The 22,419-nt window shown below is 34.6% G+C and overlaps 4 protein-coding genes across 7 annotated transcripts; 2 read left to right on the top strand and 2 right to left on the bottom strand.

The window, feature by feature from the left end:
- Positions 1-66: 66 nt before the first annotated feature.
- LOC116022614 lies at positions 67-2,527 on the bottom strand. Its single transcript, XM_031263385.1, has 3 exons — positions 2,374-2,527; positions 2,171-2,302; positions 67-371 (listed from the first exon to the last, which is right to left on the bottom strand). The coding sequence occupies exons 1-3, from the start codon at positions 2,410-2,412 to the stop codon at positions 192-194; spliced, it is 351 nt and encodes a 116-aa protein (XP_031119245.1). The 5' UTR covers positions 2,413-2,527; the 3' UTR covers positions 67-191.
- Positions 2,528-6,061: 3,534 nt separating this feature from the next.
- On the top strand, positions 6,062-12,786 carry LOC116022590 (mevalonate kinase-like). 4 transcript variants are annotated; one of them, XM_031263351.1, is made up of 7 exons: positions 6,062-6,347; positions 7,405-7,575; positions 9,458-9,606; positions 10,287-10,530; positions 10,631-10,884; positions 11,022-11,435; positions 12,371-12,786. In XM_031263351.1, exons 3-7 carry the CDS (start codon positions 9,474-9,476, stop codon positions 12,490-12,492), a joined length of 1,167 nt encoding a protein of 388 aa, XP_031119211.1. In that variant the 5' UTR covers positions 6,062-6,347; positions 7,405-7,575; positions 9,458-9,473; the 3' UTR covers positions 12,493-12,786. The 4 variants fall into 4 exon arrangements, with proteins under 4 accessions (XP_031119211.1, XP_031119212.1, XP_031119210.1 ...); XM_031263349.1 differs by having other exon boundaries at positions 6,063-6,347; positions 9,394-9,606; XM_031263352.1 differs by lacking the exon at positions 7,405-7,575.
- A 212-nt stretch (positions 12,787-12,998) lies between these two features.
- Positions 12,999-14,052, bottom strand: LOC116022605 (uncharacterized GPI-anchored protein At3g06035-like). The gene is made up of 2 exons (XM_031263374.1): positions 13,724-14,052; positions 12,999-13,600 (listed from the first exon to the last, which is right to left on the bottom strand). The coding sequence occupies exons 1-2, from the start codon at positions 13,800-13,802 to the stop codon at positions 13,116-13,118; spliced, it is 564 nt and encodes a 187-aa protein (XP_031119234.1). The 5' UTR covers positions 13,803-14,052; the 3' UTR covers positions 12,999-13,115.
- Positions 14,053-16,608: 2,556 nt separating this feature from the next.
- LOC116022610 (glucose and ribitol dehydrogenase-like) lies at positions 16,609-19,005 on the top strand. Its single transcript, XM_031263380.1, has 5 exons — positions 16,609-16,882; positions 17,358-17,734; positions 18,040-18,211; positions 18,554-18,740; positions 18,841-19,005. Exons 1-5 carry the CDS (start codon positions 16,760-16,762, stop codon positions 18,861-18,863), a joined length of 882 nt encoding a protein of 293 aa, XP_031119240.1. The 5' UTR covers positions 16,609-16,759; the 3' UTR covers positions 18,864-19,005.
- The last annotated feature ends 3,414 nt before the right edge of the window (positions 19,006-22,419 follow it).

The raw sequence follows: 22,419 nt of genomic DNA, 5'->3' as shown, positions 1-22,419 counted from the left end.
TTATCTTGGATTCATATACTTTGAGTTAGATATTTAAATTAAAAAAATTCGACATTCAATTACCCATGTATAAATTTCTCATATATAATCTTGCATTGATATACTTTCAAATATTTATTTAAATATAAACATTGGGCATTAACCCATACGCGCAATGCGCGTATAAAACTAGTCTTCTAATAAAATGTAACTCAAGATTGCTGTAGCAAATTTTCCAAATACAAATTTAAGATGTATCTTCCAGTTGATAACACATCAAGCCTCTTCTCACTAGGTTCATACTTCCCTTTCCGGAGCTGGTAGCGATGAGTTACAGAGGATATCGTGTAAGCTCGCCCTTCAATTGTTACGCTTTCTCCACACTGCAAGTTCTGCATGCCACACACCAAACAAATCACAACACCATTATTAGATCACACCACTCTTATCCAGCCTTTGTTTCTCCTTCATTTTTCAGAAAACTCCTTTCTTTCTTTATATGCCCCACAAATATCTCAATTCAAATATTCAATGCAGCAATGTTTGTATTGCAACTTTTTTGAACCTTATCGTCACACACAAACATACATTAGCAAAGAGACAAGTGATTCCATAATGACAAAGCACCTAACATGTCTAAGAGCAACCTCAATAGATGGAATTTTAGTTGGTTTTTCCAGAGGTGATTAGGAAAGAGAATATGAGAGAGAGAAGGTAAAGGAGGAAAAAAAATGAAAAATGAAAAAGTAATAGAACTAACGCGCCTATGGCGAATCAGTTGCGCGTTACGCGCAACTAATGTGAAAATCATTGTTTTTTGTGGGACAGTGGTCCCACAAAAAACCAAGTCTTGCAGGAGGAACTCAACATTCTCTCTTCCACATGGATGTAAAAGTTGCAAAAACCATCCAAAATCCCCCTATTGCGGATGCTCTAAGGGACCAAAGAAGGCCATTTATTCATATCCTTCGAAGTGACTAGTGAAAGATTGGTGGACAGTTACACTTATTATATTACCGAGTACTTTCTAAAATGAAATAAATAGCTGAAACAATATGAAAACTACTATGAAGGAGGATTATCAATTTACAAAACCTTTTCGGTGATTGATAGTTGCAAGTACAATAAACAACTAACAAAAGCATGTTTTTTCCACTCACCATTAAATTAACAAACATCACAAAGCCTTAACAGTGAAATTCTGATCTTAAAATGACACATCTATCAAAAAAACACACACACACATACACATATATATAGTCCCCAATGTTTAAAGCGGGTTCACTAGCCAGGCCTCATTCCCTAAACACAAAATGAGCCTATTTCCAACAGCAATGTAAAGATTACACCACACACCATACCAATACACAAAGTGTGATAAGATTGATAACATTGCCACAAAAAAATTCTGAGAGTAAATTAAATGGGAACTTCTATGATTTTCAAATAGACAACTTCCTAGCTTTCGATTGTTGCATCTTTGATTTGGCCATCCAAATACCTAAGCATGGACTTCCCTTTTTGTGAACACATCTTAGGCAAATTCTCCTCTGAGACGACGGGTCTCAATCCATGAGACAAGTCGAGTCATGAGAATTTGGATCTTATGGTATATTAGCGTAGTAATATTATTTCCTACAAACTCTCTATTACAGTTTTGCTATAAAGTATTATATATAACACTTAAAAATATTGATTATATATGCAATTCTGCTATAAAATACTCTTTATTTCCTGCAAATTGCCTTTTATAGTTTCCTATACAATACTACATCTATTCTATTAAGTAATATATATATAAGGCTTAAACTCACTTAAAAGTATTGATTATGTTGCAATTCTGTTATAACCTATTTTTATTAGATTCGACTCGTCTCATGGATTGACGGTCTCACAGCCCCACAGCTTAATGTGGTAAGGCACTATATAATTCTCCTAAATTAAACACAACTCTAACACAAGTCAGACATTATTTTCACCAATACACACACATACACATATGTATGTATGTATGTATGTATATAGTGCAGTCATATTTCAAATTCCTATGAGAAGTAGAAGAAATTATGCTCCTAATGTAAGTAAGACCACTAAATCAACTTGGGTTGAAGGCAGGCAAGCAAGCAAAAACAAATAATTTCTCCTCAGGAAGAGCATTGGGTCTGAAATTGAAGTAATGGTAGGTGCTTACAGAGGGGAAGCAGCGAATGCCAAGATTCTTGGGCGGAGGAGTGATTTCGATGACTTTATAGGGCTGGTGGTTTTGGCCCCCTTTGTCCTTCTCTTTCTTCCGGCATAGTATTTGGGATTGGGGCATCTGAGTCTGCAACCAAAACCAAACCATGAATTTGCGGGTTCAGATCCAATTGTAAGAAGGGAATGGAATTAATAAACCTTTCGAAATGAGGAAGAAGAGTTGGACACCATCGCCATTCTCCTTTTCACCTTCTCTTTCTGTTTCTACCAGATTTTAATCATTTTATTGTCTCTCCCTCTCCCTCTCAAGTCTCAACCACAAGCGTTTCGCACCATTCTGTCCCTTTCTACCTTCACTCTCTCACACATGCGTTCTGTGGCAATTTTTCATTCGACACCAAATAAGTAGTATTTGGTGTATATGAGAATAGAATGAAAATAAGTAGTATAATGTTTAAAATGTCTATTATTATTGTTATTATTATTATTATAAATTTTCCCAATTCTAAATGGCGGAATTCAATTTTTACTTCTGAAAATTTATGTAATATGTTGTAAATAAATCTTAGAATTGCATAACGAATGCAATAAAATAGATAAGGAAATTTTGAGAAAACATATTTGATTGAGATTAGCCTACTAATTGGCGTTCTGGGTTGAGAGTAGAAGAAGACACACTATAATCAAATGAGAGTGGTCAAACATTAATTTTAGGTTTAAAAAAGAAGGTCAATTTTGTTTCAAAGTTTTTATTTTTCTTCTTAAAATCTATTGAATTGAAATACCTGTGGGATATGAGATTTTAATTCTATAAAAATGGGGGAATTTTAATTCTGCAAAATTTCAATTTCCCTCCAACAAAAAAAAGAGACTTTGATTGAGATTATATGGCTTCGATTAAGACTTCCACTGAGATTATATTCATATATACAGCATATAGGGCAAGAGAAATACGAATAATAATACACTAAACATGTGAACGAACAATTTTACCACTTCATTTGACCTCAATTTAACCAAAATTTGATGAAAGGACCAACATTGGAAAGAATTTGAAAGTCAAGGGACCTAAATTGTCCAAATTAAAAGTCATGAACTAATTTTAGAAAATCAATATAGTCGAAGGACCATTGCTGGAATTAACTCTAAATTATATGTTGGAGCAAGATGTTTGAATAATAAAATTTACATTATAGCCCTTTTATTAAACATTAAAATAACAAAAAATTAAACTACGGATGACTAATCATGACAATCAAATAAAAGTTAATGATATAATATGACAAAATTAAAAGAATAAGACTAAATGTGACAATACCACAATAGAAAAAAACTAAAAGTGGAATTTGCTCTTCGGCAAAAGTCTTAACTACTATGTTTATACATTTTTTTTTTCAATTTTTTCATTTTTAATAAAAAAATTCAATAACTCAGCCACATTTTTTTATTTAATTTTCCCATTTTATTTTAAAACCATTAGTTATTTACAGTATTATAATGTTTAGAATAGCAGTATAGCACTACACTTCTCCCCTAATTTTTACCATCTACTATTCACACACTATGTAACATTATTTTATTTGATTTTGTTTGTATTTGATTATTAAGTGATTTTTTTTAAAGTCGTGATTGGATTAGTCAATTTTTGAGCAACCTATAAATAGTTTTATTATAATGTCAAAATGTAAATTTAGGAGAGGAAAAAAAGGTTTTAAATTTTTTTAATATTATATTGATGATGTGTTAATAGTTGATTTGTTTCAATTTTGACTAAAAAATAAATGATGACTTTTAGGAGCATGATTAAATTAAATAGATTGAAATTTTTCATACTACTTGTTAAGAGATTCACTAAATAAAAAGAAATTAAGTTAAATTATTAAAATATAATATGATTATATTTCAAAAATATATATAATATGATTAAATTGAAATTTTTGCCATTTTCGTTTTAAGCTAAGTTTATTTCTTGCATAATTTCCAACCCCCCACCCCCACTTCCCATTATATACTGTGTGGCTATGTTGGATGACTAGAATAAAGATTTTTGTTGGGGCCAATGAGAGGCAAAAAGTATCCATCAAGGCAAGATTGGATTTTTATCAATGGTGGTGACAGGATTAGTTGGTTGTTGTGAAGGATCTGGAGTGTTCTGTGTTCATGCTGTGAGGTTTGTGCAGGAAGATATGATGGCATGAAGATGAATAAAAATTAATAGAGAAGGAAAAAACTCATCTGTTATACCTATACCATTAAATAATATGGAGAGATTGAGAATGCAGAATATAATATGTTGATATTTTTTGAGTTAGACCACGAAGTGTCCTGAGCAATATTAAGTAAAGGAGGCATATTTAAATCTGTACAATACTCAGATTATTCTCCGTTTGCATCTGGGCGACTCAATTAAGGAGCAAAGTGCTAGCCTAATATAATATATTGATATTTGATGGTTTAAACAAAGAAACCTAAATGGTTTAACAAGAGATTTTAACCGTAAAAAGAAATAGAAAAAGTATATATCTAAAGTAGAATGCTAATAACATAGAAAGAATATGATTAAGGGTGTGTTTGGTCGGTGGGTTTAGGCATAAGGTTTGGGTATCAAAATGATTGTTATTGTTTGGTTGATAGGTTTTTTGAATACTACTATGGGTTTGGATCGGAATACCCCATTAATTGGAAAACCCATACCCTAATGAAATAAGAGTTTCATTTCCCTTCTTCATTTCTTCCCCAACTATTAATAATCATTCTCATAATCTCATTCCCCCTACTATCAAACATGCAAAACACTTTCACCAAAACTCATTACCATTACCAAGTATTTTATACACATACCGATTCTGATTTCCATGTGCGAACCAAAGACACCCTATATATGTACAAAAGATCAATGCGCTAGTAAGCTTAACCACACACAGAACCCATCTAGGCTACGCAATCCATGAGTGTAAGTGTCTAGCGAAGAGTTTTGACTCTATCTCGTTTACTTTTATCAGTAGGTCAGCGAACCAGATTGCTCATACCTTATTAGCCAAGGTGGTTGGCTCTTAGTCTGACGCTAAAACTTGGGAACATATTCTCCCGGATTTTATTCGTTCCTTCTTTCCTAAGTTTTCTCTTTTGTTTTGATAAAAAAAAAATGTACAAAAGAGATTTGGTTGTTATGCCATGGACCTGGGTCCACCTCGCAACCAGGTGGACCCAGGTACATGTTCACAATTTTAGTATTTTACGTTCGTAATTTTAAAACTTTCATAATTTTTGAACTCTATGTTCACAATTTTTGAGTTCTATATATTCATAATTTTTGAATTCTATATTCATAATTACAGAACTTTATGTTCACAATTTCAGAATTTTATGTTCACAATTTCAGAATCCTATGTTCACAATTTCAGAATTTTATATTCAATAGTATAACACAATTTTTGAATCTATATAACAAAATTGTGAATATAGAGTTCAAAAATTGTAAATATTGAGTAATATAATTTTGTCTATAGAGATTTAAAATTGTGAATATAGAATTCTAAAATTATAAACATAGAGTTTTTAAATTGTGAACATGGACTTAGGTCTACCTTGACACATTGCAAGGTGGACCCGGGTCCATAGCATAATTTGCCAAGAGATATGGACAATATTGAAAATATTCTTATACACTAATTGGTTACTTTTAACAATTTTATAGGTTGAATTAGACAAATTTTCAGCAATGAGTGTGGCATACTAGATATTATTTTTATCTGTTTTGATGGGCAGCAGATTCCAATTTAGTGTGTTGAGTCTTGGTGGGCTTCCAACATGCTTTTATTGACTGCAAATTCTATGTGGTCAAGAGTCATCACTGGACAGCTTCCATTATTTTAAGTAGTCTTAACTCACGAGGATGCCGCTGTGTGTCCGTATATTGGACGGAAACACTATTTTATTTCAAACTAATAGTATATGTATTTCCGATCTCAAAGCCACTGACTCGTAATGAAATTTATCATTCGCTAAGAAATACTGTAACTGAAATTTATCATTCGCTTCCAACCCGCTCTGCCCTCCGCTCGTTGCCTCTTTTTCGTCGACCGCCGATCGGAGACGCCGTCCTGCTTGGTTACGTCAGCTTCTCTCGATTCCGCACGGACGACGGAGACACTCCTATCTCGATATTTCCGGTGAGGATGCCATATATATATGTACATTTGCGTATACTGTTTTCGCGTATTATAGGTTTAGCTGCGATGTGTGTGAATATGTCGGTACAGACACGTATGGATGAGCGAGGTATTTAGACATACATATGGAAATTACGGAGTAATTTAGCAAATTTGTGTGCTTGAGTGGCTCTAATTGCTATTTTCTCGGCATGAAATTTGGATTTTTTGATACTTCTTATTGATTCACTTATGGGGGGTTTTGTGACTCAGACTCTGTCCTTCTACTGCTCTTCTGCAAATTAGCAGATTGATTCAACTTTAGGTTCTAAGCTTTTACCCCAATTCTTAAATTAATTTGAGCTTGGAAGCGGTACAGGGGAAGGTTGATTTTTTTTTTTTTAAATAAATAAAAAGAAAATGATAATTTTGCCCTTAAGTTAAATCACTCTTCGGAAAAATAGTCTTCTGTGACTGGAATTTTGATCGAGAGGACCATATGCAGCAGGGATTTAAAAGTGGTGGAATTAATTCTGGAAATTTTAATATTCAGGAACGAAATATGAAAATGGTCTATTGTATGGCTCTCACCATTAGTGGGTTTTACACAAAGTTTAAGAAAAAGGAAGATGAGGTGGAAGAGAGATAGTATAGAGAGAGAAAATGCAAGATATTTTCAGAAAAATGTGGGGCCCATTTTACAAAAGAGTTGCGTGAGGCGCAACACTTCAGCCCACTGCAATTTTTTTTTTTTTTTTCAGTTTTTTGTTTTGTTTTTTTTTTTTTTTTTTTTTTTTTTTTTTTTTTTTTTTTTTTTTTTTTTTTTTTTTTTACTCTCATTTTCTTGCTAATCACACTTGCAAAATCTCCTCAAAATCTCACTACTATTGGGATTCTGTCCCTCCTGATTCCGTTTCTGCTCTTTTGGTTTAATCAAATTGGTTATCCGCTTTCAAAAAAAAAATTTATTGTAAGCTGTTGAAAGTTGAATTGGAGGGCGGACTGTACAATTCTGCTTTAAAATATTTGACTCGTTGGATTTCTTTATCACTCTGACTTGACCCTCATGGCCGCCAAGGACACTACTCTGGCTTCTCGCTCACCTTCCCGCACGCCGATTGTCTGGGATCCATCGCCTCCTCACTCGCTCTTTATAGATCGCTAAATCCTTGCTTCTTCTGTAATATGCTATGTAACAATCTCCTCTGAGCTACGCAAGAGTATCCATAGCTTCCGGCGAAGAGCAGCGGTATATAACTTCCCTTTTTTTTTTTTTTTTTTTTTTTTTTAAGCTTTTGCAGTTAGGAACTCAGGAGTAGACGAGTATTCGCTAAATTAGGCAGTAAATTTATTAACTATCCAATTTAAAAACGATAGTATTGTTTGCTTAATTTAGGAAGTAGTTTATGAAATGTGTAGTTTTAATTTTAAATTAGCTCTAATCAATGCAATGAATTTAAATTAGGCAGTAAACTATATTGTATTAGGATCGCATTGCTTGTAGTGGTGTTAACTGGAATTGATGTTTCTTCACTTCTTGAGTATTGGATCGGAGATATGTGTTTGTTTTATTATAATTTCAGCTAAAGTAAAACAACTTTAGCTTCAATTTTCATACAAAGCATTTATATATCCTTTAGAAACATTACATGTGATGTTTGCCTCTTTGTGTCCCTTTTTGAACAAAAGAGGCGCTTCGCCTTGCGCTTTAAAGCGAGGAAGTGCCTGGTCGCTCTGCTGCACTTTTCACTTTAAAAACCTTAGATTCTGGTAAAGTTGAATTCTTTGTCTTGGTTATTATGTTTCACCAAGGAAGGCCAATATAATTAATCAGATGAAATGTTGAAAGTTTACTGCTCACTGACTTTGAATGCCTTGGAATTTTTCAATTGTTTCAAGACTAGTTTTCAGGCTATATTTATGTCAGTATTTATGTTCATTGGGAGGAAAAGTATTAAGCTTTTTGTTATACAAGGTGAAAATGCGGGGTGTTGTTATTAATCCTTCAGTTTAAGATTCTGTGCAAGATATTTTAGGTGCACAATGAAGACATTAATAGTGGAGTTCTAGTATGGTCAATTACCTTGTGGTGATGACTACAAATTTCTTTCTTGCATCAACCCATGGAAAAAAACAACTTATTTTTCATTTTTGACCCTTAGCTGTGCATCACTTTCCCTTTATGCTTTCCTGGTGGTTACATGCCCAAATTGTTAACATTCCTCTAACAATTTGCTAAGCCAACTATTTTTTTTCCCAAGTTGTAGAAACTGCCTTCGTTTTGTTAAGGATTTGGCTTAAAATATCACTCGTTTTTTCAAATACATTTTGTTTTCTTTCATGTTCTCTTGTTTATGTGGAAAATGTTTGTGAATCTTTGAAATAGATGAACGTACAACTGAATTGATTGCAGAGGATCTTGACATCATAATAAACTTTGCAGCTAATAAAACCTTTGATGAAAGGTCAATAATGGGATTGTTTTAGATTTTGAAGAGTATCTGCATAATTATTTTTGTGGTAGGGTGTTTAGAATCTTAAGTATATTGCGCGAGCACATGTGTGTATACATACACTTGTGTTTATCATTATCATTACATTATCTCAGACAAATCTATATAAGTGGTAAATCAAAGCAAAGCAACTGAGAAAATATCTATATAGATCTTCTGGTAATTGGAGAGCTGGAAAACCAAATACGGAGTATATTTTAGGGGTTATTTCCTTTTACCAATTTACTGGTATATATTATAGTTAAATTAATAATGAAATAGATAAATAAAAGGTCTAAAGATATACTCTCAGCTAATTTGTTATGCAAACCTCTTGTTATCATAATGAATTGAATAGTACCAAAAGAAGAGTATGCCCTCATTAAGATGGTTTAATTTCCCTAGAAATAGTATTGCTTTAAGAAAATTTTTGCATGATATAACATGGATAAAATTTATATAAGGTTTATATAGTTTATATATATATATATTTCATTGAGCATTGCCGCATTGACATAATCATGCAACGCGTGTAGTTATAATTGGTATCTATATATGTACATATTTATTCGCAGACACATATAGATACACGCATCTCAAAATACCATAATCGAATAGCTGAGTAGTTCTACAAAGCAGGCGAGAGAGATAGAGGATGGAGGTAAGAGCAAGAGCGCCAGCAAAAATCATACTGGCCGGAGAACATGCGGTGGTGCATGGATCCACTGCTGTGGCAGCCGCCATCGATCTGTATACCTATGTCTCTTTAAGCTTCCCTATTCCCTCTGGTAATCACTAAACCATCATAACGTATGTCATAGATGTGTAACTTCGAACTCTGTAGTGTTTACAATTGAATTCAATTCTTAGAGAAACTGATTTTTTAATCACTGATTTCTGAATTGATTAATTCTCCGCTTCTTCACTATTGCTACTTCATTATTATGTTACCCTAAATTGAAACTTAATTACTGGTAATTAGGTCATTTAACTGAAGTAATTTCATTATTAAGCATAACTTTGGAAGGTTTGAATTTGACCTTCATTTCTTGTTGATGAAAAAATCGTCCTTTTCTAACTTTTGAAAAGGATAAACCACTTATTCCAAAATTGGCCCATCTGAAATTGCTTCATGTGATTAGTTTGTGTTAGGGTTGACCAATCTACATGTGACTAATAAATATGAAGGGCTAAAAGACTTCTCACAAGTCATGCAAAATAATGCAAACTTTTGGTGCAAATAGAATTTTTCTTTTGAAAATGGAAACATAAACCCAATTGCTTTGATTAAGATGGGAATGAATTTCATAAATTGAAGGTTATGGAATTGCAATACTCCCAGATAGCTTTTATGGCTATTTATTATTATTATTATTATTTTTAAAATTTTAAATTCAATTTCATGATACTTAACTGAAGAAACTGAGTCTTTTTGTTCTACTTATTGCATTGGATGCTTTGGGACCAGAAAATGATGAAACACTGAAACTCCAACTTAAGGATGTGTCCTTAGAATTTTCTTGGCCAGTTGCAAGAATTAGAGATGCTTTTCCAAATCTTGATAGTAGTGTTGCTACCTCTCCTTCATCATGCTCATTGGAGACACTTAAATCAATTGCTTCTTTGGTGGAAGAACAGAAAATTCCTGAGGCCAATATCGGACTTGTGTCTGGTGTCTCAGCTTTCCTCTGGTTGTATACCTCTATTCATGGGTGTGTAACTTTTCTTGCCTTGTGAAACCTTGTTCTTCTCATTGTTTAGCAAATTCATTTATGATATCTGAATCTTGTTCTTCCTTATTTGCAATATCAGATGCAAACCAGCAAAAGCAGTTGTCCATTCTGAGCTCCCAATGGGAGCAGGTCTGGGATCATCTGCTGCCCTCTGTGTTGCATTCTCAGCTGCCATGCTCTCTTTGTCAGATTCTGTTAGTATGGATTTCAGCCACCAAGCTTGGCAAGTATTTAGAGACACTGAACTGCAATTGATAAACAAGTGGGCTTTTGAGGGCGAAAAGATAATCCATGGGAAGCCATCTGGGGTTGACAATACTGTAAGCACATATGGTATGTGATTGCAACTCTTCTGGTGAAGAAATTAGTTACTCTTTTGCTCATTGATATATTGTTTTTCCCTAATGAGTACCAAATGCTTCAACTCTAGAATCATCATACCTATGCAACTAATGGACTTCATGTGACAGGGAACTTGATCAAATTTAAGTCTGGTGATTTGACACGCCTCAAGACTAACATGCCAATGAAAATGCTAATCACTAATACAAGAGTTGGCAGAAATACAAAGGCATTAGTTGCTAGTGTCTCAGAGAGGGCACTGAGGCATCCTAGTGCCATGGCTTCTGTCTTTGATGCTGTAGATTCCATAAGCAATGAAGTAGCTACTATTATCCAGTCACCTGTTGGTGATGATCTTGCAATAACTGAGAAGGAAGAAAAATTGGGAGAGTTGATGGAGATGAACCAAGGGTTGCTACAGTGCATGGGTGTAAGTCATTCCTCAATAGAAACTGTGCTTCGAACAACAGAGAAGTACAAATTATGCTCCAAATTAATTGGAGCTGGTGGTGGAGGTTGCGTTTTGACACTGCTACCAACTTGTATCCTTTCTGTTATCTGCTCATTCATGTTATGCATGCCTTTCCTTTTCACTCTAAATTCATTATCGGTTTATTTGCAATTCCAACCAAACTTTAACTCCGTATTATTTACCGTGATTGATCTGGGGCCTATTAGAAGTTCAGCAGTGTACTAATACCCCTATCAATTTTTAGGCAAGCCAGTAATTAGGAAAAGATAGTGTAGTTGCACAGGCACACATGAAATATTATTGGAAAAGATAGATGCACACACATGAAATATTATTGGGAAAGATAGATAATTGCACCAATGAAAGGAACTTAGTAATTAGGAAAAGATAGTGTAGCTTATCTAATGATCAGTGTTACAGTGTATATCTTTATTAGATCACTGGAAGTTAAGCTTCAGCTTATCTAGTTGATGAATGATGTATCTTTCTTAGATTGCTTAAGCTTGTATTCTGTTAGTGTAAATCATATGAACCTAAAAGCTAAGATCACAAAACCATATTATGATCTGGAATTAAAAGTTGATTGAATTACTAGTCTAGTAGAGATGGTCACAACTATTGGCATTTTTAAACAAAATTTTAGTTTAACTTCTATTAAATATTTGCCTCCATCTCAACAAAATTAAAGCTTTATTTCACTGTTTTAATGGTTATGTTCTTTTAAAATATTCCTTTCGATTTGTTGTTGTTGGTTTTGTGTGTGTGTGCACCCTTTCTTTTAGGACTCAAAAAGGGTAGAAAACAGCAACAAGGAAAGTGCTGTTAATAATTAAATTTGAATAATGGTGGTAACTAGGGATCACACTTGTATCATTTTATCCCATTGTAATAATATGTGAATGAAATCGTGAAAATGCATCATCTTGTGATTATAGTAACACACTCCTTATAAAGGAAGGCCAGATTTGATTAGATAATCTATTGTGTTTCCTTGACAATATTCAGTGCTATCAGGAACAGTTGTTGATAAGGTGATAGCTGAGTTAGAGACATGTGGGTTCCAGTGTCTAATTGCTGGAATTGGTGGAAATGGCGTGGAGGTTTCTTTCACTGGATCTTCCTCATAAACCTCCACTGGATCTTCCTCATGATACATATGCTGATCGACGCTTCAATTTACCTTACATCTGATCTCAAGACTTGGTACGCCACATCCAGTCTAGAATATTATATATGGTGTTACTATAGCTTCTTCTCCATGCTATCTTGACAGTAGCTCCTGTTTGTGCTAAACTCCTACCCTTGTGTTTTTCACCCCCAAATATTTAATTCTTCTATTTGAAACCACCAAATCTAATAATATGTTTCATGTGGATTAATATCAAGAACTTATGAAGAATTTTTATTTTTTATTTTCCAAATTTGTTTGTTTGCCATGTCCTTTCTATTTGGTCTTAAGATTGCATTAATATTATTTGGGGTTTTGTAATAGGCTGAATCTCAGACTGTTACAAAAAAACATGCATACTGGATTTGCTATTTTACCAGATTCAGAATTTAAGCCAGTGGATTAATTAGTGAGTTGATAATGAAAGTCTGATTTCCCCCCACAAGCACACACAAAGATTGGAGATAGATAATTAGATATTGCTCCTTTTACTAGTACTAGGTACATACGGAAAACACCACTACAAACATCTCATACTAATTAACATAAACACCACACCACACGACAAGGGAATATAATACTTCAATTCTGGCGCAGTAGGAAAAGGGACACCCCCAGCAACAAACAAAACAAAGGATTCGTTACACTTGTCGCTGCCGCGGCGGCGAACATCCCCGTTTGAGTGTTGGTGGTGAGCACCAACACCGTCCAGTCGTCCTCCGTCCCGATTCCGGCCCCGGTGTACTTGGAATCGTTCAGGTACTTTGCGTTCTGGGACTGAGTGTAATTGGTGAGCACGAGCGTGGGGACTCGTTTCCGAACGCACACCGGCAGCACCATACCGTCCTTGGTGCTGTTGCCATCTATGCCGCACTTGTCCAGGTGCTTCTGCAAGTTGGCCACTCTCGGTGGGCTGCTCGGAGCGCCCGGCCTCGGACACGGCTCGTCCTCTATCTCGTCGGCTATCTCGCCCGCCAAGCAGTTTGCCTTGTCGTGCTTCGCCAGGGCCGGCAAGCTTTTGGATTGCCTGTAACTGTTGATACCTTGAAGAAGATGATCTTCATCGTCTGCCCGCAAATTAAATTATATGAAACATACAGTAATCTTAAAAGAGAATCTATATATACATGCAGTAAAGAAATGAAATGAAGTAACGTAGCTTAGCTAGCGTATTTTAAATAGATACTAACCATCACAGCGCACGGAGAGCGATGCGAGGAGAAAAACACAAATTGCTGCAGAAACTCGAAGAGACGAGGAGGGCGCCATGGATAGATAATGGAGAGAAATGGGAACTGATGGAATTATGAAGTAATTAAGGAGAAAAGAAATGAGAAAAATGGGGGATAATAGGTATAGGAATAGGCATAGGGAGGTGCTACTCTATGTATACAACACGTTGCACCCATGCAATGCAATGCAGGTGACGCATCAGATCAATGCACCTTTTTTCTATTTCTTTGTCGATCCTTTCCTTAGCCTTCCTTCCTTTCCCTTTTTTAATAATTAGTTTGTATATGCACTTTTAATTCAACACTGCTAATTAATATCCACACAATTAAATTATATATTTTAACAGGGGTGAGTTGGCATTGATATACCTAGCTATTAGATAAATTTATGTACAGTCAAGGGTGAATTACGAAAAAGAAATAATGCGATTTCGCTCTAATTATTTGCGTTAGATTGTTTCAGACATCTATTGTTAAAACTCATAATTGTCGACCTCAATTTTATAAAATTGTTGCAATCTTGGTACCTTAGATAATTACATACGTACACATAGGTAGTGTAACTAGGGCACTAAAACGAAAAACCATTTTGTAAAATTTATACATTATGCATGGCTTATTAAGACAGAAGGCATTATTTTACCTAAGATCAGACACATCCCAATTAAATCCCTAATTGCACTAAAAATTAAATTTGAAAAATCAAAGTGGAGTATAATGGTTAGTAGAATTAAGAAACCAATTGGGTTTTGTGTCTCCAATTTAATTGGAAATGACACTTGTAGTCTCACATGGAAGAAAGTAAGGATGAGATCGAGAGTAAAACTGGTATAAATGAATGATGCATGATTAAACATGAAATTATAATATAGAAGAAGAGAACTTCACATAATTTTCTTTGATTTTAACGTTGAGGGTAAAAGTTGTAACAAATTAAAATTCGTTAGATTTGTTATGTACTTAAAAGGACGAATTAAAGTTGTCAATGGCCCCCACTAATACAAGGTTGCCGTTTAAATTTCAAAGAAGACAATTTCTTTTAGTGCTGTCATACGCAATGACCATCAATAAAAGTCAGGGCCAACCGTTAAAGCATGTTGGGTTACTACTAAGGAAACCAGTCTTTGTTCATGGTCAACTATATGTTGTTGCTTCAAGGATTAGCAATCCTAAAGGGTTAAGAATTTTAATACCGAACGATGGTGGAGAGAGTAGTAATTATACTACCAATGTGGTGTACCATGAAGTTTTTAATAATTTGTAAATTTCTAAACTTAAATAATAAATTTATTAATAAAGTTTTTGTATCATTTATTGCATTACAACTGATTCCAAAAAATTCTATTACATAATAGCATTAATCTCATCCGTGCAACGCACGGGTATAATACTAGTGTACTTATAAGAGGATCCCTTGCGTGCTATGTATACGGGTCTCTCAAATCCAAGAAAATTAAATAAAGCAGGAACCCAGCATGGGAGTCTTATACTTTTCGACTTTGGGGATTGCATAAGGGTGCTTTATGCCCGACCGGAAGAGATGCGAGAAAAGTAAGTCCAGATGAATCTTATTCCTGCTCTGAACCTTGCTTTCTTGCGAGGATCATTGGCATCAGAGAAGTAATTAGGCAACCTTCACTAGTTTAATTAGCATTAGCAAGGCTGAATTCATTTCATGCTTTCAAGGATAGGGACGAATTGAAGTTATTGGTGACATTTGTAACTTTAATTTTGACAATAAAAACAAGAAAGATGTAATAAATTTTTAATTTGGCTCTAAATTAAAACTTGTTATCCCAACAAAAACCAAGCCTGAGTATAAAGTATAAACAACTAGCTAGATAAATTTTAATATGAATTATGCTATAAGCATAAAAAAAATTTCACCATAATCTTTAATCATTATTTGACATGATAATATAAGTATCGGATAATTACCACTGACATCTGTTGACTTAGCAAGAGCTTGACAAAAGCATCATGGACAAATACAAGTTAAAGAGGACAGTTGGCAAAGCTAGGAGCTTGGCTAGACCCACTCGAAATTCCTAAGACCCTCCCCAATAGTGGGTCTTGGCACAAAATTTAAGAAATAAAATCTTGCAAATAATTTTATTAACAAATGAGATGGGATAAACAAGGCAAGTTCTTTCTCCTGCAAGGAAAGGATTTTGTCAGCTCAAAATGGGGCCCACCTTTGGAGAGCATATCTGCGCCCCATGTGTGTGGGGCGCAGATCGCGTCCATGCGCCCGCCTGGGTGCGTAACACTATTTTTTAAAATATTTCTTTTTTGTTTTTTTTTTTTTCACTTCATTTTCTTTTTTCTAATCACACTTACAAAATCTCCTCAAAAACTACACCAAATTTCTAAGTATTGGAGAAGGCCAATAATATAGTGATGTTGATGGCAGAGTTAATTATGCTCAATAAATTAAATTTCATGCTGGGACAATTAAATATGGTATTTCATTATATAGTGCACAAAATTTATTTACATTTGTTAAACAACAATGAATTCATGTATATATTTAGTTAGCAAGAAGATAGACGACTACGACTAACTATTTTTAGATAAATTGTACGTAATATATATGCTACTATACATATCCTTTTATCAATTATCATGAAGGTTTAGAGGCTAATGACGCCATATTATAGTGACGTGGACGCTGCATGCGGCCTCACAACACACCTACGCTCCCTCCTCCTGCCACGTGTACTTCCCACCGCCCCCACCACCGCTCCGCCGCTAGCTTCAACCCGGCCCCACCTATATGTGTGTATATATATATATCCCCTTCAATTTCTCCATTGCCATTACCTCTTCTTCTACTACATGTTCTCTCGTTGTTTTACTTACAATTCCTCAAGAGCTTTAGTTGCCACTCTACGCCACCTCCCTCCTCCGCCGCCCACCACCGCCCACTCGCCGTTCTCAACATTTCCGGTCAAAACAAAGAGTGTAAGGCCATCGTTGGTGTTTGTGAGATCAATGGCTTCCGACGGCAATCAATTCCCTCCACAAAAGCAGGATTCCCAACCTGGAAAAGAACATGCCATGGATCCCACTCCTCAGTATTCTTCTCAACATTATAAGCCCTCCAACAAGCTTCAAGTATTAATTCTTTTAATTTCTCTCTCTTTCCTTTCTTCATATATATATATATACATGTTCAAATATGAACCAGCTTTAACCTGCCAACTTTCAAATTACCGAATGATTGCACCGTAATTACTATATTAATGCACCACAACTGTTCTTAGACCTTTTTGAAGGATTTTGTGGTGCATTTACGTCCGGTGCAGTGCATTCATGTAGAGTGCAATTCTTCATGAAAAATTTAGTAGTTCATGGGTTTGTAATTAAGCTCGGTTTGCACCTGAATGTGATCTTATGAATCGATTTTAATGTGTGAACCTGCAAATTACTGAAGGAATAGTATGCAATTACTAGATGAATGCATAACAAGGTCCTTCACCCATGCCTGATTGCGGTGCATTCGTGTAATGATTAATTGCTGTGCATTCGTGTAATAATTGCAATGCACACACACATATATTGTTAAAGAAGGTGATGGTGAATTTTGCAGGGTAAGGTAGCTCTGGTGACGGGAGGGGATTCGGGCATTGGGCGAGCTGTTTGCCACTGCTTCGCGCTGGAGGGTGCAACGGTGGCGTTCACCTACGTGAAATCCCATGAGGACAAGGATGCACGGGACACCCTTGAAATCTTGAAAAAAGCCAAAGTGGAGGGTGCAAAAGAGCCGATGGCGATACCTGCGGACTTGGGGTTCGAAGAGAATTGCAGGAAAGTTGTGGAATCAGTGGTGAATTCTTACGGGAGGATTGATATTCTGGTGAACAACGCTGCAGAGCAGCATAAGACTTGGTCCATTGATGACATTGATGAAGCTAGGCTTGAGAGGGTGTTCAGGACTAATATCTTCTCCCAATTCTTCCTCGTCAAGTAATCAAATCATTTACTACTTCTATCCTATTTTACATGTCATATTTGCAGTTAGGATAGCTGGTAACTGATTGGGTTAATGGATATGATTTGTTTGAAAATAATAGGATTGTAGAAAGGTGTTTGGTAAATTAGCTGATAGCTGTTTTGTATAATTTGTTTACTTTTTTTTTAAAGTAACAGTTTTTTAATATAATTTTAGTACGGAGTATATCTTAACCAATCCAAACAGACAGTAAAATTGGCTGAAAAATTAACTATTTTACCTAACAGCCCTAAAGCATTGAAAATGTTGGTTTTTGCAGGTATGCTTTGAAGCATATGAAGGAAGGGAGTTCAATAATCAACACAACCTCAGTGACTGCGTACAAAGGAAGTCCAAAGCTGCTTGATTATTCAGCCACCAAAGGTGCGATTGTGGCGTTCACCCGAGGACTTGCTCTGCAGCTTGTGGACAGAGGGATACGCGTTAACGGGGTGGTGTAAGATTAAAACTGAATAATATAGGATCTAACCTCCAGCCATAGTTGGTGTTTGTTGTTGCCTGAATGAACTGTGTTGAGTGCTGCCTTTGCTTGAGTGAACTGTATTTTTCCCTCACTTTTACTCTATACTCTCTGGATGGTGTATGAGACTGAATGTTTGAGCAGTGAGAGGTTGAGGTCCTTAAATAGCTGCAGACCATCAATGCAGCAGAAATCACAAATGTCTTCCTACAGTTGTTTGTACCACAAATGGTTTGTCTCCCAAATGAAAATGACAGGTTTGGACTTTTATTGGACAAAACCTTTCATCTCCTTATTAGACAAAACCTTTCAGGTGGCGCCCGGCCCCATCTGGACGCCATTGATCCCCGCCTCCTTTAGCGAAGACGAGTGTGCCAAGTTTGGGAAAGAAGTGCCAATGCAGAGGGCTGGTCAGACCATTGAGGTGGCTCCGTCGTATGTCTTCCTCGCATCTTGCCCCGAATCCTCCTACATCACCGGCCAAATCCTCCACCCCAATGGTGAGAATAATAACAATTTTGTGTGTTTTAGCCCAAAATTTATTGTGTTTCCATTTCAAATTAAAGAAATTTGATGTTTTGGTGGTTTTTGGGTTTGCAGGTGGAACGATTGTTAACGGTTAAGGATGGCATATATGCATATTGTGTTCTGGAAAGAGTTATTTTAATTAATTATGTTAGCTAGCAGCCTAGCCTAGTTTCTTGATAAGTATGTATTAATTACAAAATGCTCTGCTTAGCTAGCTAGTTTGTTCTTTTATGTCTCTGTTGCAAATAAGTGGATGGGGTTCCTAATTTTGGTTTTTCAGCTCGTAATAATTATAATATTAAAATTTTAAATTTCTGATCTTCTACTTTTTTTTTTAAATTTTTTTTAGTATCTTTAATCGCATTTGGTAATAATTATAAAAGAGTAGAACAGAGAGAACAATTATACTCTACGAAATAAAGTTGCAAATTGGATATAGGTAGGTTTCTTGATCTTGCATTGGACACACTAATTCTTCAAGCTCTGGACGGAGGATATATGACAGTTCTGGAAATGCTTAATTTGGTCATGCATGTTGTCCCATTTGTCTTTTAACTTCAAATTAAAGTTAATTTAACTTTAGTTTCTGTTTAGACACATACATGAAAAACATTAGAAAATGTTTTTTTAAAATTGATTTTAAAAAAATAATTTTTTTAAAAAGAAATATTTTAATTTTTTGATACTTAGACATAAAAAAAGAGTTAATTCCATTTTCTTTTAACATAATCTTAACACACTTTTCTTTTAAAGTTTGTTTTTAGACTCTTGATTATTTATTTATTTTCTCAATTTCCTTAAGTATGGACGTATGGTTAATGAATCATATTTTGAAATATCTATCAAAACATTTTGATGGGTATGGTTGATGAGGTTTATTTTCGGTCTCTTTTAGGCTTCGAAGACATGTTGAATAAATTCATGAGTTATAAGACCTCAGTAGTAGTGTTCGATATATAGTTTTAATTACAAGTCCAGTGGTGTAAAACTTGAAGTTGACATAATTATTCTCATAATTAGTATAAATATTTCCCATTTCTAGATTCATTAGAGTTAATAACCAAAATGGTCCCTTAACTATAACGAAATTATCAATTTGGTCCCCGACTATCATTCTTACTCAATTAAGTCCTCAACTATGAAAATCTTATTCAATTTAGTCCTCCGTTAATTTCTCTGTTGACCGTCAAAATTAAGGGCAAAACTGTAATTTTATAAACTTTTTACCTCCTTCACATTTAGCAGCACCAAACTACGTCGTATGGACTGGAATTCAAATTCTCGCCCTTCTTTTGCTTTCTAAATTCTGGCGATGTTATATGATTCATGGTGAATATATCCTTGTGAATTAAATCGGCGGCTGTTGGTGGTTTTCCGGCGACTACTCTTCCTTGCATGGTATTAGCACGACTATAACCCAGGTAAGTATAGTGTACTGGTTAGTGTTGCTTCAAATGGGCATACCTTTAATGGGTGTTTTTGGTCTCTAAATGATGTCATGGAGTCAAAGAGTTTTCCGGTGATGTTGGAGTAGAGCTCATCCGTTAATTTTCTGGGTCTGTGAGGTTCGTGCGATGCTCCAGTAATTTTTCTTTGGAAATATGGATGGAGAGAGGGGCTCTCGTCTCACTCGAAAGGAATTTGGGCAAAGTAATGAAGCTGGGGGGTTTTCCGGCGTTAAGAAAAACCTTCTGGTGAGAGTTAATTTACTGACCCAAAGTAGAATTTATTAATTTTTTGAACAACAAGAAGGGCATCATCACATACAAACCAATCATCAAACTTTATTTTTAGTCAGATAATTTGTGTTATTAGCGATTGGCCGTGGAAGAAATGCCCAGAACTGCTGCAGATTTCAAGTAGTGATGCATTTTCTGTTTCTATTCCCTAAGCTTCATTTATATTATTTCTCTTTCAATTCCTTTGAACATGGAGATATCAGTACCAAGGAGTTTGGAGAGGGGTGAAGAAGAAAAGAAGCAAGTGAAATTACTTTTTTGCCCTTGAATTTAACAACCTATGGATGGAGATTTAATGGAAGATTAAATTGAGTAAGATTTTCATAGTTGAGGACTTAATTGAGTAAAAATGATAGTCGGAGACCAAATTGGTACTTTCGCTATAGTCAAGGGACCATTTTAATTATTATCTCTTATTTTTAGCAACTTCAACTTTCAACTTCTTTGTCTCTTTCTCTCTCATATTCTAAGTCTAAATAATGTAAAGGCTTTTGCATTGTATTTTTTGGGTACGATACACAAATTAAAATTGCAATTAGTTGTGTTAGAATCACAACAGAAATTCTCGCATTTTTTGAATGTGATTGGAAAATTAGAGTTTTTGAGCATAAATGATCGTAACGACAACTTTGAGAATTTTAAAAAATTATTTTCTATTATTTCTAATCAACCCATTGAAAATCGTTGAAAACATCGAGAATCCCCAAATATCATAATTTTAGTTTTTTTCTTTATTTGTTAGACGGTTGGTATTAAATTATCTTCTTACTATATTTTGTCCGGTTTATTATGCCTATATGAAGTGAGTGGATAAAATGATTTGTAGCAAATTTTCCACGTTAGTATCACCTAACACATACCAAAGAAATTGATTGTTTTATATAATTGTTCGATTTATTACTATATAATTAATTTTTAATTAAAGACATGAACTAATTTATTTTTTTAAAAATACTATTAAATCACGATTGAGATATTAAAATTATTGAACTATTATAAAGTCGAGTGATAGAAAATGTAGCACAATTACGTAATTGAAATTAATATTATCATAATAGTTGAATTAAAATTGAAAAATTTTGAAATTAGAATGATTAATTATATATAACTAACAAAATCTTATAGTCAAGTTGAGGGATCAAAATTCTACATTCGTTGATGTTTATTATTATATGTATCGCCTACTCTCCTAATACATGCATACACTTTAATATGTAATACGTGTAGATATTACGATAGTTTGTTTTTTATTTGTAAAATGCAATGTGATATTTATTGAGTTAATACCAACCAGGGTCTTTTGAGTATATTGATTTTTCCACGTTTAGTTCTAAACTTTTAAATCAATCACCTTAGACTTTCAAATTGTTACCATCTGTGGTCCAAGTTAACCGGCCATCAATGGTCCTTCAACTATTAAATTTTAACCATTCATGGTCATTCCAGGAGGATTACAGCTGGTTAAATTTTGAAAGTTAAAGAAGCATGAGTGGTTAACTCCAGCAACTTGTAACTCCAACAGCTAGTTAAATTTCTTAATATTGATGAGCAATCACATTGTATTATAAATTAATCAAATAAAGTTGCATCACATATTAGCGGGATGGGGTCAAAGGATTTAAAGTCTGTACTTCAATTCATTTTTATTTTCTAATATATATTATTTATGGTCCACATAAAATTCTTTAATAAGGTTTTATCTTTAACCATGGTATAAAGCTGACGGTACGTATACAAAACAAATAAAGTAAATTATGGACTAAAACCATAATAGAGTATAGGTTGATTGTCCCAAGCCATTTTATACATTAAGAAATAAAGTAAATAGTAATTCTGAAAGCCAGCTTAATAATCCTATGAATATGCTTATGTTATAATCGTGAAGGTCATGGATAGATGAGAGGATGAGAGG

The sequence above is a fragment of the Ipomoea triloba genome, chromosome 6 (genome assembly GCF_003576645.1).
Source record: "Ipomoea triloba cultivar NCNSP0323 chromosome 6, ASM357664v1".
Classification (NCBI taxonomy): Eukaryota; Viridiplantae; Streptophyta; class Magnoliopsida; order Solanales; family Convolvulaceae; genus Ipomoea; species Ipomoea triloba.
The sequence above is the reverse complement of the archived record's forward strand: the minus strand, read 5'-3'. Positions and strand labels throughout refer to the sequence as shown.